General features: G+C 36.1%; 1 protein-coding gene across 1 annotated transcript in view; it reads left to right on the top strand.

Annotated features, from left to right (window-relative positions):
* ATRNL1 (attractin like 1) overlaps positions 1 to 20,681 on the top strand; it is a 528,296-nt gene that overhangs the window by 102,229 nt on the left and 405,386 nt on the right. Inside the window, exons 11-15 of the mRNA XM_059821151.1 lie at positions 2,486 to 2,570; positions 4,426 to 4,634; positions 7,116 to 7,234; positions 16,150 to 16,282; positions 17,606 to 17,787. Coding sequence (XP_059677134.1) covers positions 2,486 to 2,570; positions 4,426 to 4,634; positions 7,116 to 7,234; positions 16,150 to 16,282; positions 17,606 to 17,787 — 728 coding nt within the window. The remainder of the gene's footprint in view (positions 1 to 2,485; positions 2,571 to 4,425; positions 4,635 to 7,115; positions 7,235 to 16,149; positions 16,283 to 17,605; positions 17,788 to 20,681) is intronic.

Below are 20,681 nucleotides of genomic sequence, written 5' to 3' on the forward strand. Positions count from 1 at the left end.
CTAGCGGAGATGAACTGTTCTGACAGTGGGAACGAGAACAGGACCAGCGTAGCCAGCGGTTAGAGTGACTTAGGTTCTGTATGACACCACCCTGGAGGACAATTTGTCCCTCTTGGATTTCCTAATACTCATTTTTGTTGTTCTAAGCTGGGGAAGGAGAGAGGAGGGGTATTCGGGTTTCTTTTTGTTTTTTTTATTTTTTAACCTTAAGCAGACTTCCTTGAAATATGGGGTCTGATGGTGGTATTCCTTTATTTTTTAATCATATGTATAACTTGCAGAAATTATTCCAAATTTTAAACTTAAGTAAGTATGCCTTATTTAGATGTGGCTATCATTGGAATTTTACAGGTAAATAAATTCAGTAGTATTAGGTAAAAGTCAGCCTGTGTAATAATTGCATTAAGACCCTGGAAACAGTTAAGTTTCAAATGTGTTCCCCACAGTCTTGCTGTATGCCAGTGACCTTTTCTGACTGTTGATCTCTATAGGAAACTTCTGCTTCTTTGTGGTACTAACTCTGACTCTGCAGCTTCTACAGGCATGTACTCTATCCACTTCTGTATGTTATGGAGAGTATGCTGAACAAATAAGTCTTTTTTGTGTGTCTTAGTGTCCAAATTGACAGCTTTGCCACTGGTTTAAAAGAAAAAGTGTCATCTTGTTGTTCTGATTTCAAACCATGTTAAGGCAAAATGCAAGGAAGTTTTTACTGAGAATAGCTGAAAGGACAATATAATTATCAAAGACCTAAATATATATATATGTGTGTGTGTATATATATAAAAATAAAGCCACACTTCTCTTTGGATTAAATTGGAGAGGTTTCTCTTGCTTTAATTTCTTTCAACTTTGGATTTAATCCTTAACTTTGTGTGTACAGCAGATTTTTTTTTTAAATGAGAAGACTGTAACCCTCTGTCTGATATGAAAGTTTTCCTGAAAGTTTACTCTACCTGTCTCCAAAACCTGTTATGGTGACAAATTCCCAAAATGCTTTGTCTGCTCTGTAGAAAAGTACTTTCTTTGCTCTGTTTTAAAGGGATTTTCTTGAAGTTTCAGTCTCTAGGTGCTCCCTATTTCTATTGCTGTGGGATTTGAATATTTGAAGTCAGTAAAGTTCCGGTAGGAAATAATGAAGAAAGGACTAATTGTTCTAAAGAACTAAAATCCAAGTCAGGACAGAAAAATGAAGTCGCACCAAAACCACATTTCTAAATGCTCCTACAACAGTACTAAATGAAATATGCTTGAATAGTTAATTGGAGGTGAAGATACTGATACAACATTAATCTCAAATACTTGGTGAAAGGAAAGTAATTAGTAGCATACTTAAATCAAGATACCAAAAGTAAGATGATAATGATATGGGTTGCACAGCTGGAGGAGTGGTAGTTTGTCTTAAAGCGCTTGTGAAAAGAAGTAAGTTTACTGTTGCAGATGTTCCATGAAATACATATGAATTGAAATCCTTCGGCTAATTTGAGGGTGTGTGATGTTAGGGCAATATGACTAATCACTTGATGACAATGATGGCAGTGGTTGTCATTGTGAGTGTTGAAATGGGCTGTGAAGACAGAGAACTGTATAATGAAGGGACACTTCTGTGAGTGTCCTCTGGCCTTGATGAATGCTATGATAGTTGGGTGTTTCTGACAGGTTCTTGGAGCACCTACTCAACAAATGCATCTAAAAGCAGTACTTGTTTATTTATTCTTGAGCAATGCAAATACAGCTTCTCAGAACTAGTGACTGCAGCGTGCTTAAATCTTGAAATTTCTAGAAGTGTAGAAGAATCTTTATGCATATTAATCCTTTCTCCAGAAAATCCATCAGTGATGCATTTAAAAGGGGGATCTACCTAAAAATCCAAAGCCTACTTAAAAAGAAATGGAAAGAAGGACCAAAAATTACAAAATGGCATTAATGGAGTGTGTTTAAAGATTGATAGTGTGTATATCACTGATCTGTGATACATGTTGATAAATGCACATCACTGCAAATAAAGACTCCAGAAGGACCCTATGAAGTCCGAATGAATAACATATTTAAACAGCAGAATAAAGCAGATTATTAGGAGTAGGAAAAAACAGCTTAGCTTTCAGCTAGTGACAACAGGAAAAAAAAGTCTCTCAAATCCTGCTGATTTTGCAGAACAGATTAAAAAAAACCTAGAAACTAACATTAAGAATGCTTTTAAATACATCAGTCAAATTTTGTTTCAGCATTTGTGAGACCAATAGGTGATGAAAACATGTTAAGAACATTTGAAGGTCATGAGGTATAAATGGTCTCTTTCTACAGTGGAGACAGCGGGGATTACCTGTACTGATTCCTCTGGGAAAGGAGGGTAAACAGGCAATAAAATTACTTGATACTTAAAATACAAAAGAGTGGCTGATAAAATCCATTTTGCATATATTTTGCTGAAAACTTTTCAAATTATTTTATATATGTTTTCATATGCTTTTGTTTTGTCTTTCAGCTTGTGATGAATGGAAGATTTTACCAAAACCTAATCTGCATCGAGATGTCAACAGATTTGGTCACACTGCTGTTGTCAGTAATGGGTAAATGAAGTGTCTTTTAAATTTTCCTGGCTGTTTTTCTGAATGAAAAAACTGTGGCAGAAATTATACCTATGTGAAGTATGGTTCAATGGCATACAACTGATGTAATTTATTAACTTGAAAAGTAGTGCTCATCAGGGGCTTTACTTGTCTCAGGTAATCAGTACAGCTAATCATTAATCTGACATGCTGTGGAATCTGTTCAATGGCATTTTATATGAAGCTTCTAGTGTGCTGAGGTGTTTCCTCAGTATTGTGAACTACAGTGAATTTGAAATTCAGTACCAACTATAATTCTCACTTAGATGTGACAGGATAAATCTTTTTCTCTTTGCAGCATGCTATAATTCTTTGTTCTTCTACAGTCATAAAATCAAAACCACGTAACTAATGTTTGCTTGGAAAAAGTAAGATTTTTACGATTCTGATGCAGGTATCATCATTAACCACTTGCAGGAAAAAAAGCCTGCCGGCATCTAGACTATGTTATGTATACTGCTTATCCTCTAGAAAATGTAGCGTACTTTCATGTCATTTGTTGAGTAGAGGAGCTCAGTAAAGCTTCGTCGTCTAGAAACTGGAGATAGAGTGGATCTGGAGTTTGCTGGATTTGGTGGCTGAACTCTCTGCTTCCTCCACCCCAACCCCCAAAGTTAAAATTGTAGGACAAATGTCTCCTTTTTAGTGGAAAAGTTGTAGAAAACTGTAGTCAAGTTTAAAGAAATTTCTGCTGTTTGCTTGTGTCTGTTTTACTATTGCTGGTTGCCAAATGGCCTAACATCTGACAGTTGCAGTACTACAGATCATTGTACTACTGATTGTTCCTCTTCTACATTATTCGTCATGGTAATAAACTCAGTATTTAAGTATATGTGGGCAACTTACAGATCCTCTACATATGGATATTGTATAGGTCAGAAATAATGGAGGTGATAAGTAATAATACAAATAGAGTTTGACTGTTTTTTAACAAAAATAGCAGTAAGCTGTAACTTGAAATTAATCAATTAACAGATTACTTCATTAAGAGAAAATTGCTTGGAATGTTGAATTCAGCAAATGGTAGTTTTTTGTTCTGATTTGTGTTTTAAGACATCTAATCTATGTTTGATACGTTGAGAAATGTTACTTTTAATGAATTAGATTCAAGGTGAAAATGCCTATTTTTTTGTTTCAGAACTTAAGGGTATTTTTAGTAGGGTTTTATGTACAAAAAAGTGTAATATGAGATAGTCTCCAAAGATTTCTGCTATTGGTAACTGTATGATTAATTGTGTTTTAAGAGTATATGGTACAACAGATATACAGGTTCTTTATTATTTTCTTTTACCTGAGGTGGTTCTTAATCTTAAATGAGAAGGGTAAGATCCCAAGTCTAGTCTTCTGGTTCTGATGTCAGCAGTTACTGCACCGGAAACGTTACCAAAAAGAAATACCCATCTGCCAATTATTACTGACTGTCTTTGAAATCTACTTGAAGGAGAATGTTCTCACTTCCTGCAGCCCATTATTTCACACTCTGTTCTTGTTATCTTACTCCAAAAATGAGTATTTTCCTCCATAGCTGCTCTTTCCTTTTTCCAGACATTCGGTATATGTCACTCACTAATACATATAGTACAGTGCACTTTGAGTAATTTTTTTTGTTAGTCTAAACTTCCATGGAGAAATACATTGAAAAACTTATCAATCTTTATAATGGAACCACTGACAGAGTCTTTATTAGAGAGAGGGGAAGACTGTTTTTTATAATATTATACGTTATTTTTTTATTATATATCAAGACAGGTAAGAAATCAGGAAAATATATCTGTAGCTACAATAACAGTTATATTTACTTGCTTTTTCCTAATAGGTCCATGTATATATTCGGGGGTTTTTCAAGTGTTCTTTTGAATGACATCCTTGTATACAAGCCTCCAAACTGTGAAGCATTCAAAGATGAAGAACTGTGTAAAAATGCTCGTCCAGGGATAAGATGCCTGTGGAACAAGAAACATTGTGAATCCTGGGAATCTGGACATGCTAATAACATCCTTAGAGCAAAATGTCCTAAGAAAACAGGTAAGCGAATTCTAGTCTTAGTGTCAGATTTGCAATACGATGTAGGAGATAGGGGGGAAACACCCCCCCCCCCCGCCCCACTCCTCCAAAAAAACACCAGCCAAGTGGAACTAGTGATTGGACTGTTAAGACTGTTCCTCTCTGAGAATACCCAATGCAAGAGATTTATGGATTGATTTTGAAAATCATTCAATTCTGGAATTTTTTTGGATTTTAAATACAGGGAAGTAGTTGCAAAAGACCACAAGTTTAAGGTGCTAAGGGATACAAAAATGCGAGAGGATTCAAAGAGAAGAATTTACTTAATTGTGGAGCTAAAGCATAAAATTACTTTAGATTGCATTTGGCTCAGTGTGTTTGACACATTTATAAAAGGGTGAGCTTTGAAATACTGTAACTGAATTAATTTTCCTCTTTCTCCACCTTCTCCTGTTTCCGGATACGCACACAAGCGCCTTCATATTTTTCTGATTCTAAGAAAGCATAACAGCAGTCAGAGCACAGACGGGTGCTGCAAGTGATATCTGGGATTACAGGCATATGGCACTCTCACATCTGTACGTACCAGTAAGAGAGAGGGAAAGTATCACTACTTCAAGTAGATTACCTATCAAGCAGGAGCATTTGTATAGAAGAATATGGTACAGCCACAGCTGGAAACAAACTTGAGGCAAACAAGCCCTTTGCTGCAATATGTCAAAATGGGTTCAAGATTGTCATGTGAATTTCTGTGCGGCATTGATAGCTATATTGTTTGAAACAGCAATTTAATGTTATGAATAACTGTTGCACCCTATTCCTAAGTATTTGGGCTTGTCACAAATAAATTGCTTGTGAAGTGTTCTTACACTTCATATGAACAGACTATGCATCCCTGCTACATATACCTGCTATTTTTTCTGTGCATCTTTCCTTGTAGCACAATATAAATTGCTAACCGAACTTTGGCTGTGTGCTACATGAGCAAACTACCATATAATTAAACTGCCAGTTTACTCTTATTGTTTGCTAAAAAATTATTAGCATTGCTATTAATCAATGCTTCAAGACAGTTTATTTTTCTGTTAGCTTTTTTGTGTTTCCAAACTGGACATAAAGTTGCAAACTCAGAAAAAAGGTGCATTATATAACAAAAAGTTTATCTAGATAAAGTTTCTGAAGAACTGCTTTTGTACACTTTCGTAACATTTAGAGATCTAGAGTCTAGAAAGTTTCAGCTCTTGATTAAAAAAAAAAAATCTTGAGACACTAAATTCAAAAGTAATACAGATGAAAGTGGATCTTATAAAAAGCTGATCATATCAACAGGTGTTTAAAGAAACAAACAAAACAAAGCATGCACAGGCTGAAGGAAAATAGAAAAATTAGAGCAGTTTCTAAAATACAGCTGCTGCAGTGGGAATAAACTACAACTAAACTTGCAAGAGATGACGTGTGTAGAGTTCCGAGGAAGTTGTGTGGGTGGGGCCACTTCAATGCTGCCAAATCCTTCCACTTTCAGGTGGTAATATTCTGCCAAAACCCAATTTTTTATATATTCTTTTACGCCACTTGGCTCAATTGTTACCTGGTAGAGAGTATCATCTGAGAAACTGGTGATGGTCAATATTAAAGGATAAGCAGGGTCAATATTAAAGGATAACCAGAAATTTTAGTGGGTTTGCAAAAGATCAATTCTTAGATAGCAAGGCTTTCCTGGCAGGAGAATCTCTTAAACTTGCGTGATCCCCAGAGTAAAGAAGCCAAACCGCATAGGAGTTAAACGCAGTAATCGGTGTGGGAGATGGTAGGAATTCTCTTATTTTGGGTCATGGTAGTTTTTCAAATTTTTGCCTCCTTTAAACAGAAGTAATCATTTGTGTCCCAAACTGTTTTAAATAGCATAAATTTTAGTCCAAGTCCTGAAAGCTTGTATTAAGGATTTAACAGTTTAAGAAACTCTTCCTTAAATATTTTTTGTAGAGAAAGGGTAGAACTATAACTTACCAATCATTATTAGGTTTATAAATTAATTTATAAAGACTTAAAATGTCTGTGTGTTGCTAATATCTTAGATTTTTTTATTTACTACTTTTACCATTGCCTTCTTGCATAGCAATCTAATATTTTTATCAGAAACCTGCTTCTGAAGAAAATCTTTCTTCTGTGTTAAAGGAGTGAAGAATGAATAGTTTAAGAGACTTTCTGGTACTCTTAATTTATGCACTGTGCTAAGAGAGTTTGTATGCTGCAAGTCAGTGAATATTCCTTTAGTTGATATGAGACTTATGAACCTTCAAATATAGTTGTTACTAAAGGATTTTTTAAAGGAGTAAATCTTATTAACTGAATAGAATTAATTTCCTACAGTAACTTAAACCTTTATGAATGGCTAGAGTTCAAATGAAGGATGTAACAGAAAATGCTCTAAGCAAGTGTTTAAAATGTGGTGGTATTCTCCTTCTGTGTGATGTTTCTTTTTGACTTTCATTTGTATTACAGCTGCTGCAGATGACAGATGTTACCGATACGCGGACTGTGCGAGCTGTACTGCCAATACAAACGGGTGCCAGTGGTGTGATGACAAGAAATGCATTTCAGCAAATAGTAACTGTAGCATGGTGAGTCTTTGCAAATCTATGGTCATGTTATTAATACTGTTTCATTTCTAGCTAAACCCTTCTAGCTAAACCCGAGAACTGTTGCAGCAAATGAAAAGGGAATAGCAGACTAATAGTAGCTTGTTTTGAACACAAGCATAAACATGTTTGCCTGGCTTTTGCACTACAAATGTTGCAGAGGGCAGAGTTGGACTGCAGCAGAGATACCTGTTCCAGGGGGGAAAAAAAAAAGTATTCTTTAGGATTGTGTTAGCCCACTCTATATCTCTCAGGACAAATACTATTATGTCCTAATTAATGACATTTGGGATGTCCCAGAGTCATTATCAACTTGGATTTTGTGCATATGTGGTGTACAGTACGCAGGCAGAAACCGTTGAATCCCATGAAGGGTGGCTGTTCATTTTTTTTTCCCTTTCAAACAGGACCAGGTCACTCTCATTAGTCTTGGTATTCTGATCATTGATCATCATAGAAATGTTTTTCTTTAAGTCATTGTTGTTACTTGTCATCTCATTAAAGGAATATGAGCCTCTGTCACCATGAGATTAACTGGCTTGTGACGATTTGGTAAGATTGTTCTGGTCTTTGTAAATACAAGCAATAAGAACATATAGATTCATACAAGTTTATATTTTTCTACTTTTAATATTGCTTAGTGACATGCTTTATACTTTACGTTGTTGTCCAGGAGCTGCTGCATCTCTTGCTTGTTCATTTGATTTTTGACAAGCTTATAATAGTATTTTAGCTTTATAAACTTTGCCTCCTTGTATTTTTCAGCTTGCTCCAGACACCTGGCTGTACTTGAGTTCAAAATCCTTTCTTTACACACTTCCATTAGTAAAAGTAGCTTGCTGTCTGGTTTGAACCTGATGCAAATCAATCTTGTTCTCTAGACAGATAAATTAAAGTGTGAGTTGGATTGACTCTGACTCAAATCTTGCCCATTCAGAATAAGCACAGCCAGCTCTAATCACTGGTATTTGTAGCTAGTCATTACTAATAAAAGCAATGCAGACACAAATTCATCAGCAGCCATGTTATGAGTCTGTCAGAGGGATTTCACATTCCAGGCACTAATGGTTAGTTTCCTTTGTGATCTTCAAGGGCTCTTCCTTTCCTAATACGTTGTACTATATTAGATGCCAATTTTCTAACCGTGGTTTTCAACTCTTAAGCAAGAAACAGTTGCTAAGGAGCGGACCACCTTCATCCCTAATACATGTGGAGCAGTGGGTATTTTAGCACAAGCTTCTCAGTTCAACTGTCAACTTCTTTGACAATCTTTCATGACCAAGATTGTCAGCATAATTAGCAACTGATGCATCAGTCTTCTCTATATCATCTCCTGTCTTTTATTCAGAGTTTGAAGTGGATAACAAAGACTGTTAGTGGAGTTACTAAAGGATGGGATAGTGAAAATTCATTGAAATGATTTCTGAAAAGAGTTACTATCATAAGTTGAAGGTGGCTATTGCAAAATTAGTGTATTGGCTGGGAGACGATGGAGGCAGAATTTTGCAGCTATTGACATAAACCCACCAAAATAGCATCAACAGAATGGTATCATGTGGAGAAACGGAATGGATCAGGTTGATTATACATTTTCATAGGCTGCTACTTCTGGACTAGGCCCACAAAATGGAAATGTTGTGACAGTACTGTGATGGTAATATGGGATAACAAGCTATAGACTCAGAAACATCACAAGGAGAAAGCCCCATTTTTGCAGCTGTACAAAGACCTTGATTTATTACTTAGATCACAGAACATTCAGATGAGACAGACAATAATGTTTTAGAAGCTGTTGCTTCCGCTTCATCGAAACTGGCCAGCATACTAAAGAGATGTTGGCAATCAGTTTGGCATTGGCCTCATGGTCATGGATATTTGCAAAGCAGCGACTGTTCTGCTGATTGGAAGGGCTGTAAAATATGGAAATTTCCCTGAAATAACTCTGTTTGGCCAGATGGACTTCATAAGTAGTACTAATGTATTGATGATACACACATATCTGCCTATGCTCACCATCTGATGTGGGTCAGCACATTAATAGGACACTATATTCCACTACTATACAGACTCATGGATCGTCAAGGTATATATCATCACACTCATATCTGATGTAATTGCAAGCAGAGGCTTGCAATGCCAGGTCATTCTGGAGGTCTGGCTCATTTCAGCACTAGCAAGCTGGTTTATTTTTCTCCCATAAAAAGTTATATAAGTGGGATACTTCTGCATACTATGGTTTTAGATGACCTCATCATATCTGATGCAGATATTGAGGGGTGAATGCTTATCCTGTCTTGCCCAGCTGGGAAGCAGTTTACTTAAAACATGTGGAGTGGTTCAAGATGGTACTGAAATTTGGCTAGTGACTAGATTAAACAGTAGTGCCTTGTTGTCTGTTTTCTACCATTAATATATCTGTACGAGATTTTCTGTTATAATAAGGATTTTGAAGGTTGCCTTGAGAAATTACACCACTGAAATTCCCCAGACTGCTTGCAGTGGTTTTACATAATACACTGAAGTTATTCCATAACACAATGTAGTGCTTATAAAATAAAAAAGAGAAGTTATTTAGTTTTCATGTTTGAGATTGATGGATGCTAAAAATGGTAAGATCACCTACTCTACCTTTTTTCAAAAATGTGCAAATAGATCCTGGTTTGCCTTAGGGGCAAAAGCAACTATAATACTGTCATCAATACTGTCTTATGCCAGGTGCAGACTTCATGAAATATGGCATACTAGTATCTGTATAACATTCTCTTTCAAGCTCTTTCATGGAGCCTCTTGCATCTAGTCCAGGGCTATTTTCAGCTTTGAAACATAAAGTATTGTTTAAGACCTTGTCACAGAGAAGGAAACAACATCATTGATGTGCCTATTCTTTTTCTCCTATTCACTGGATGTCTGCATCAAAGATGGAAATTTAGAGAGGAATATTTTGATTGACTTGTAAAACCTAATAGTGTTGCATATGTGTCCCTCTAAGTGCTACATATCACTCTTTCCTCTTCTAAAATTGGGAGAAACAGTTTTCTGTCATGCTCATATCTGCCTTTTTTCCTTAGCTTCTCTGTCTCACAACTTCCTTCCTTTTGCTTTTTCAAAAAAAGTTCTATGTCCTGCTTGTGGTGTATTTCTGATTTTTGAGGAGTAGATTGTATTGAATTTTACTAGTAGTTCACTGCCCTTAAGTCTATTACATTGATCTTGCACTTTGACACTTTTATTTGTACTCTATAAAATCCTGGTCCTCACTGATTCTGATGCATTTTGCCTGTTTCTTGATAGAGAAAACCCACCAGATCTGTATCGGCTTAATATGTTTATGAAACTGTGTTCACCTCGTACCACTGGACATGAAAAGCTTTATCTTTCATCCTGTGAGAATGAAACCCCTTTGCTGATTATGTTATTCATAAAATTGACTATTAATAGTTTGTAATGGAAATATTCTCAGGAAAAGCTGTTAATTTTACAATTTTACCTTCCAGTTTTTACCAAAAAAAAAAAAGGCTTTGGGGGAGAGATTAATTTCTTATTAAATTGCTGCACCTTTGCAAGGTGTCATTTTTCTTTAGATAGTAGCATGGAAGAGTAAGCAATGAATTGGTCTGCTCCTCAGGGAGGAGCCATGCCATGAAAGCAAAATCTTTTTGTATATTGTGGCAAATAAAATGGTAAGTGATTGAACAGGGCCCACCAGTTGCAACAAAAGGTAAAGCTTCCTTTACTGAGGAAGACCAGAGAGCACCTGAATTTTAGAGTAAAAAAATTTATCAAATGTTTTTTTTCTCTTCAGAAATGGAGCGAAATATTGGTTGAGCCTTAATATCTTAAGAGAGTAATAACTTTTAAGGATAGTAATATAGCAAGTCCACCTTATGGCCATAAAGCTGTTTTATTGTTGCAGGCACATGCAGGTACCTTCAAAAAGTGTGATTGCATCAAAGCCCTGAAAGTACTGGAATGCCTTCTGCTTGCCAGCCTTCTTTAAGCAATGTGCTTGAGAAAGAGGAGGGTGAGCTGGGTTTGGACAAGTACCATGCCACTTAGATTTGTGATTGGCTCAAGTGCTGATAGACTTATAGGGTGAAAAATGTAAAAATATTTATGTGCACATGTAGGTTCTTACTGGACAATATGTTGGCTTCTTTTTGATATTTCTATATTATAATTTGAAATTATATATTATATTAGTAATAATAATTCTATAGTATATATAATATATAAATATGAATTATATTATCCATACATACTATATTATGATTTATATATTATAATGTGAAAGAATTTTGAAGGTTTTCCCTTCTCTGTCTTTTTTTTACCATTTTTTTTTTTCAACACACTTCTTTGTCTCCTCCCTCACCCTGTTCTTTGGGAAACAATGGGAAGTGCTTGCACTAGTTATCAAAACAAATAGGTTTTGATGCTTTATATCCTCAAAATAACTTCCTATTTCCTGGCTCCACACCAAACTCCACTTCAGATCTGAACAGCGGTCCTGAAAGGCAAGCTTCAGGAATTAACGTGAAACGGCTTCCTTCTCCCCTTCCATTGTCTTACTCTTCTACAGTAAAAATTGAAGTCATCATTGCAGATAGGGTGACTGTAATAATATGCTCCACTGGTTGTCTACAATGTTGGCCTATAATCCTTCAGTTTATAGAAATGTTAACTACCCACGCTACAAGTTTGCAAATAAAGTAACTTATTCCCATATTACTTAAGGAAAGTATTTTGAAGGCTTGAAATGCAGCAGTAATACAACACTAAACTTTACTTGAAAAATGTTGATTGAGAGAAAATGTTTTCTTTTCAAAACCGTACAAGTGCTTGGAAAAAAATTTGAAAAAACCCACTTACTTTATAGAAATTCAGCTCTTATTCTGAATCTTCACATTAAGCTTGTTAAAATACCTACTCTTTTACTGTAACAAACAGCAGATATATGGGAGGACAGAATAAATTGAGAACACTTAATCAACTGGGATCAAGAACACCAGGCAATAGCACATGAATGTAATACTTTTTTTGTCAGAGTATGGTCTCTGATGTGTCTTTTCAAGTGGAGTGCATGTGATTTTCTTGTTTGGAGAGACTGTGATGGGAAGAGGCACAGCTGACGTATTCCTGCATCTAGTATGTATTGATTTTTGAAAGCCTCATTGCTTTCAAAAGCTTCAAGGGGGACGTGTTCCTGCAAGGGGGACGTGTTCCTTCTGGAACTGTGACCAACCACACCCTTACCTCCAGTAGCAGTCTCTGTATTTCTTGTGTGTCAGTCTCCAGACATGCAATACGATAATACCCCAGTTGATCTAAGTAACCTAAATACAGCCCAAAATGGTATGTGATTTAAAAGTATTTTATATCTGAGTGTGGCAACATAAACTAAACGTTGTAGAACCCATGAAGGGTATGATAAAGATCATCTTGCTGAGGGATATAGGATACTATAGGAGGGTTCAAAGAGAGCTATAGTCCTACATTGTTAAATATTTTTACACAGTGCCTTAAAGACAGGAATCATTGTCTTTTTTTGTAATGCTTGCACCGCTTCCAGAAAGTTAACACATCCTCTTTCGTGATGGGAGTCCTTGGGTGCTACACTAATGTCAATAATGATAATAATCATAGCAATCTGCCTACATTTGAGGAATTCAAAGAATAGTCAAGGGGAAATGTATAAAGTAGTAGAAGGAATTATGGATAGAATCAAATTTATCTTGAAGGAAAAAAAGAAAATTTAAAACTAAGGGTACACAACAGTAAGATTTGGGAGTAGCTTCAGAGAAATAGTAGAAAATCTATTAGATTAATAACTTACAATTAGACTAGGCACACTAGACAAGATTATACTGTTAACCTGAAAAATCCAGGCGGAGGAGAGAGGTACATTATTTAATAGCAATTTCCAAAATTCTAAGATAAACTACTGTAATATTTTCATCCTACACTGGATATGCAGAAAATCACTGCAGTTCGTAAGTCTGTCTATATACCACCATATCAAGATCAGTACTAAAAAAAATCTAAGTAAATCAGACATAAGTGGGAAACTTTATATATAACATGATTTACTCATACTTCGGTGTGTAAACATTATAACTATCCTACAGCAATATAGAACTTCAGTAACAGATGGGCTGTCAGATTTCTGAATTTCATTGGGTTTGGTAGCTTAAGTTATAACCTTAATATTGTGTTAATATGAATTACCTATTGGATTCACATCTACATTGAACTAATGAGATTTTCGGGCAAGCAATATTTAAATTGGATTTAAGGGAAATAAGTGCTGGGAATAAGGGAATACAACAGAGAACATTATTACAGAATAGTCACTAGTACTTTGAATTTTATTTTAATCATTAAATAACCAGTGCACAACAAGCTTCATGATTAGAAAGTAATAGAAAAAATAACTTGGTTTAGTTGGAAAATTGTAATTTGTATTTAATATCACTAAAGAGTATATAATTTTCAAAATCAATCTGAATACTTAAGGATTTTGACTATATCATCGTGTAGTGTTAAAAGTGAATATTGAGGTATTGTAAACGACCAGATGGTGGTTACTTGTGCTCTAAAATTCACTTTAAAGCATCTCTCCAGCAGTTTCGTGAATATGCATCATGACTGAGTGAAACTAAATGTAGGTTTGTACCAAAAACTTTTTGTGCTTTACTCTTCTTATGCATTTATTGGCCTAGATAGTCAGTCTCCTACTTTACGGCATTGCCTTTGGCTCTGTTTCATACTGTGGTGTAGATGCCTTCTCCTAGAACCGCTTCTTTTTGCTTCACAGTAGCCTTTCTCATAGACCAGAAAAAACAGTGAGTGCCTTTTATCAGCTCACTGGTGGGCATCTGATACAATAAAGGCAACAAAGTAGTCCCCAAATAGCAGTGTTCTTCAGCAGGAATGAAGCTAGTCCTCTGTGAAATCGAAAATTCATTTTAACAATTGCATTCAGGACTTAAAAAAAAAAAAAAAAAATAAAAGGAGCCTGGCTGTCTTCCCTCCTGACTGCAGTAGGTTGATGTCCTATCATCATCATCATCATTCTAGGCGAGGGTTGAACCTCGAGGAGGAGAGGGTTTCAGCCCAGGTCCCGTTGCCAGCTTTTGGCAGCAGTCCTCCAAATTTCACAAACTGGAGAGTTTGTGAAACTCTTGAGAGGCGTCCCACTCAGAGGGAGATGCTGGTTGCAGCCCGCTGCAGTCCAGGAGAGCTCAAAGGGTCTCACTTGGGACCAATGTTTATAGGTTCATAAGATGTTTGGCTTTAGTCATCAACAAGTTGCCAGAAAGTTACTGGAATTCTGGTAACACTGGTACTGTTCCACTTGGGCTACGGTCCAGGTAAGGGATGTTCCAAGGCTGTCAGGGGATGACTGATTATTCCTGCTCTCGTTACCCACCTTGAGTTGGGTAACAGGAGTGCCTGGGAGAGTCAATGCTACTCCCCACCTTAGCCATGCAAGAGTTCCTGCTATGGTCAAAGGATGCTTAACTGCCCAAATCATTGCACAAAGGCCAAGGCCTAGCTGGAATTCCTGAGATCATAGAGCAGCCCAGGAAAAAGGAAGGGGGAAGGAATGCACCACTGCTAGTACCAACAACTGTGTTACTTCTTGTCATGTTGCCCTTTTATATGTGCTTTGTCATACTCCAGGGGACTATTAGAAAGGAAAACAACCAAAATTGTCATGTAAACCATACATAAGCTATCTAAGTGCAGTCCATTTTTGCTGCTATGGATGAGTGAATCTCCTCTTGTTAGAGAGAGACAAGGGTTATCAGGGTTGGACAAGATGACCTCCAGAGGTCCCTTTCAACCTCAACCATTCTGTGGTTCTGTGAGCATAAAGCTGTCTTGAATTAGGACTTATTTTTAATTATTACCTTCAAATGAAGTTAGTAGAGACAATCTTATAGATAAGCTGATGAATTGGCTTGGGATTTTGCGCAGTTTATTACATAAGATATCAATATTATGTCTTAATTAAAAGTACTATGTGGCAGAGGGGTGGGAGGGTGGAGAAGATTAGTATTCAAAATGCCTGACTTGGAAAGGAAGACCTCAGTTTTCAGGAAAAAAACCCAAACTCAAACCCAACAAAAAAACCAAGTAAAAATTCCTTCAGTGTTTACTGCTTTCCTTCTATACTAAGGTACTAAAGGAATAATGTTATTCCTGTTTTTATGTCACTGTCTGACAAAATGGTTTCCTGTAGATTCTGTAAATTTTATACTAGCTATGTTGCATACAGCTTTGCAGTCAAATCTGTAAAATAACTTGACTGACATTTTTGACAAATCCTTCTTGTGTTTTGTGACTACTGGTCTATAGCTCTGGGTTTTGGTGTTGGTGTTTTTTTTTTTGTTTTTTTTTTTTTTTTTCCATTTAATCCAGATAAAACAAAGAGCATATTTTTGCACCTTCAGTCAATGATGTGTAATTATTTTACACCTGTACCTTGTGCCATTTTTTATATTCTGTTTGATTATTTTCCTTGCTTTAACCTGCATAGGATGAAATAATTTAGTGAGAGCATGTCCCTTAACTAAGACATAGAGATTGAGTTTAGTTTTTTTAAGCTCTTCCTGTGCTCTGTACGGGGAAATGACATCTTCAAAGTACTGTTTGAGCCACTCAAAGTTAGTTGTGTAGGACAGGTGGGGTGATGTGATTTGTGCTCTAGAGATGTGTTTCATACACTCCGTGATTGATAAGGGAATCTAGACTAAGAGCTTAAATTCAGTCTAGCTTTTAGTTGGCTGTGGTTTTCTGGGAGGGATCTACCTGCTGTATGTTTCAGTTTTGACTTCAAGTTTGTTGATAGTTTGACGTATATTTGAGATGCTGTTTTGTCTGTTTTGTTTTTATAGTCAGTTAAAAACTACACTAAATGTCATGTGAGGAATGAACAGATCTGCAATAAACTGACCAGCTGCAAAAGCTGCTCGCTACACCTGAACTGCCAGTGGGACCAGCGGCAGCAGGAGTGCCAGGCACTACCCGGTAAGGGCTGTGGGGCGGCGATGCTGCTTTTCATAGTTGTTTTCAAAACTGAGTAAATCTCCTCCATTATTGCCAAAGAATATCTGTTCCATGAGTAGACCTGGTTTTGTTTTATTCGTGCTGACTATCCCCACCTGACTGTGCCTGTGCAGGTGAACGCAGCTGTAATTACATCGCTGATTGAGATATCAGTGCTACCTTTAATTTTGTTGGGAGAGATAATAATATTAGCGAAGGCATAATGGCATGTACCTCTGCACAAGCCAGGGACAAGTTGTAGCCTGTGGGGATCACTGAGTGCAGAGCTGAACTGCCATATTGAGTCCTTTACTGTTACATATTCACTGGCACTGTTACTTTTGCTAGCTGGGGTTTTATCTTACAAATTATACCTCAATTATACTTCAATTTTCCTGTGCAGATAGGGCCTAAGATCTAGTTTCTTGATTGTCTAATGTTGGTAATACTATGAAAGCAGTGAATATTGAAATGCTAATGTAAAATACTCCTAGAAGGTGACTGTTAACATTCTGAAATAATATTTATTCTGTAATTCATATTTATAACTACATATATGCAGTTAGATATGAGAACCTTTTCCATTTGATCTTTATGTCCAGATGCAGTGAATGAACACAGGTTTTTTTCCACAGAGATTATTCATTAAATGACTTGAATCAATTTATTCTGTGCAGTTTAAAACTGCATTTGTGTAATCTTTGTAAAGATTAACTATAACAGTTGCTCTGAATTACTTACTTATCTTTTAATAGTTATCTGAATCTGAGAAATGATGAAATACGTTGAAGAGGAAATATTTTCTAAGATGCTATCTGAATTTCCTATTTTTCTGATTGCATTTGTATTTAGGCAAATCTAAAACGCAAAGATAGGACAGTAAAGCAAAGATGGGGTAAAGTTGTGATCTCTGAATTCTAGGACAGTTGTTTTCAGATTTTGAAATTTACATAACATTTGGGTAAAGTGATTGGTTAAAGCGCTATTATGTACATAATCTAATCTTTAATATTTAGTTGTGCTCAAATCTGCATACAGGGAAGAAATAGTGTCATAACAATATTGTTATGCTGAAACTTAGCATATACCTTATAAATATTTCATAAGTTGTTAAAAGTTTCTTTTCATAAAAATACACTATTCAATATGATACTACTTGGTGTCTTAGAATTTACATGACATGAAAACGGAAATTGAGTGTGGGATGTATTTTGAATTATGATCTCAGGAAGATAAAATTCAGACTCCCTTAGGTTTTTTAAAAGTTTTTTCAAGACAGCTTTAATTGTATGCTTTTTACACTAGCTCATCTGTGTGGGGAAGGATGGAGTCATATTGGAGATGCCTGCCTCCGCATAAATTCTAGTCGTGAAAGCTATGACAATGCCAAACTGTATTGCTACAATTTAAGTGGGAATCTTGCCTCATTAACAACCTCAAAAGAAGTGGAATTTGTTCTGGATGAAATACAGAAGTATACACTTCAGGTAACTTGAGTAACTGTAATTGATGCTTATGTGAATTAAATTTGCTTTGAGAAATCTATTTTAGGCATTTGTCTAAAGAGAGGAAGGTTTACGCCTTCAAAGAAATGTAGTGTGGTGCTAAAGACTGATACAACTGGTGTGTAGGATATTAAGGAAATCTCATGTTTAAAGCTAATGACAGCAGTTCCCAAGTGTTTCTCCTTACCAGATTTAACTGTTACAGGTTACTGTTTACTTTCAAGATGTGACTCAAGAGAATGGCTGGAACGCTGATCTGGGAAATCCCTTTTCAATACACTGTGACAGCAGGAATCAAAAAAAGACAAAATAATTTTCACTGTAACAGAGAAAAAAATCCTGACTTTGACATCAGTATCCATAAAACTGTTCGCAGGATTGGTTTTGGGGGGTGAATAACTAGGCTGCAAGCAGTTGAGGAGAGGGAGATACTGAAGATGTGTACTTCTCCAGAAAACCCTAGCTCCCTATGGAACTGGTATGTGGGATCAAGGGGTCACAGAGGAGCTGTACTAGTATGTGAAGCATGTGGGAATTCCCTGCAGGGCAGCACTGGAATAAGCCAGGAGGTAATTAGCTTTCTGTGATAATTGTGGGGGAGGGAGAGGGCTGAAAACTCCGACATGCCTCTGGCAAATACAGAAAGCTGCCATAAGAATAGGATAGGAAAGTGATCCGTAATAACTTGTTAACTGTGGGACAAGAGAAGGGAAGTTGAAGATTAATTACCTGTCCATGGGTAGTCAGGTTTATTTTTTTAGCAGTTAAATGTTCAAATGTAAATTACTGTGTTGTTTAAACTGTTGGGAAGCCTACCCACATCACTGATATACATATGTGAAATACACGTGTGCTCAAAAGATGTCAAACCCCACAGTGTACACTCAGATGGGATGTCTTAGCAGAACAAGATTCCGTTACAAGCAGATCAGTTCATCTTAGCAAAGGACATTTTTAAAAGTGTGTGTTTTGGTTTGTAGAACATGCAGCATTTCTTTCTCTGTATAAACCCCCTAATTTTTAAGTAGCTTAGGATTTTACAGTTACAGGAAAATGAAAGATTTTGAATAAAAATTAACGCTTATATCAAGCGAGTATGTGATTTGCAAAGTTATTTTGCAAATGAATTGAGATGCATACAAAGCAAATGGCAGTTAAGGATTGCCTTTGTATTATATTAAATCTGAATGCAAGTGCATAGGGACATATACTGTGAATCAAAACTTTCTATATTATCCTTTTCAGTGTTCCATTTCAAGAAGGAGATGCAAACATAGGTTATGTACTTAGGTTTTTGGGGGTTTTTCCTAATAAATGTAGTACCTGGACAGAACAATTTTTTTTTTTACTAGAAAGACATGTATTTTCTATTATTTGCTAATAAAGGAGAGAGAGAAGTAATTCTTCTATGTCAGAAGATCTCCCCTGATATTGTACTTACTGCAGCCTTGAAACATATTCTGTCTGTCCACTCTTTGATATAAGATAATGTTGAAAATGTAATTGAAACCAAAATAACAAAATCACAAATGGCAATGATTTCTCTAGTTATTTATTTTGCTGTCTGCTCCCCCCCCGCCCCGCCCCTCCCCAATTCCTATTAAAATACCCCACAGGAGGACTTCAAATCTAATAGTGTGTGGTAGAGTATTGAGATGACTGATATTACCTGACTGGCTTGAGGTGTAGATAAGATACAGCTTATTTTTAGTGTTTGGAAGCCAGATTTTTCTTACATTTCAGAGCTTAGAACATCTACAAGGTGACATACTGCTGTGAACGTATCTTTATTTAAATGAAGTATGTCCTGAGCCAATGTGGTGATGTAAATTTGAGATGTCTCACAGTTTATGCAATTGTAGACAAATGTATGCACTTTAAAAGTATATCTTGAGTTAAACGATCATTTAGTTATCGGAATCTCTAATGAAACACTACCATGACTTATCTTCATATTTTCAGTAGCATGTAGAAAAAAAAAAAAAATATATTTTTTCATTCATATCTGTCTGTCCAGTTACATTTATTCTGTGTGAGACAGGCTAAGTGTCTTATCAGGTGTGACAGAGGTTCTCTGAAACATCTTAGTTTTCTTTTGTCTGCCTTTTCCTCTCAAACTGCAATCATAATGATTTAAGGAATGAGATTTCATTTTAGATGGCTTGTTTTTCTAACAGGTGGTGGTGTGGAGTTCACAAATGTAGTCAGAGCAACTGTAAGGTGAACACTGTGCCTTTAATCTCTATTATCTATGGTGGAGTTTGACTTGTGTAGTTAATATCAAAGGCTTTAAAATCTTCTGCCTATGTAAAACAAAAGCTTTCTGGATTAGTGAAAGTGTCAGAGCAACATTTGGAAATAAGAATATGGATCTGTTTTTATCTCTGCATTATTTGATATTCTTATACTGAGAAAAGTTACTCTGGTAACTGTTGTGTATTTTACAAGCTGTTAAAATAGTGTCAGTAGATACTGCAGCCTGGAAGGACTTAAGAGTTCTTTATTGTTCTTTAAAAGCAATGTGGGACTTTGTAGACTGTTTTTTAATACACTGAGTCCTTGTTCTGGGGGAAATTTAGGACAATTTCTTCATCATGTTTAGAATAATATGAAACATTGAAGCTTTGGAAAGATTCAAAGGGAGGAGGCTGCCATTGTCTCCACACCCTGACCAGACCTCATTGTGTATCAATGATTTCTCTTAATTCCAATACTAAATTGGAAATCAATACATTGCCTCCTTTTAAAGGATAAAGAGAAGGTTCATTTGGTACTAAAGAAAGGGACAAAACTAAGACCTTTGTAGTATGAAGTCAAAACACTGTTGAATTTGCAGACGTATTCTAAAACTATCACCAATAATTTAAAGTCTAATG

Source organism: Gavia stellata, chromosome 9 (assembly GCF_030936135.1).
Source record: "Gavia stellata isolate bGavSte3 chromosome 9, bGavSte3.hap2, whole genome shotgun sequence".
NCBI lineage: Eukaryota > Metazoa > Chordata > Aves > Gaviiformes > Gaviidae > Gavia > Gavia stellata.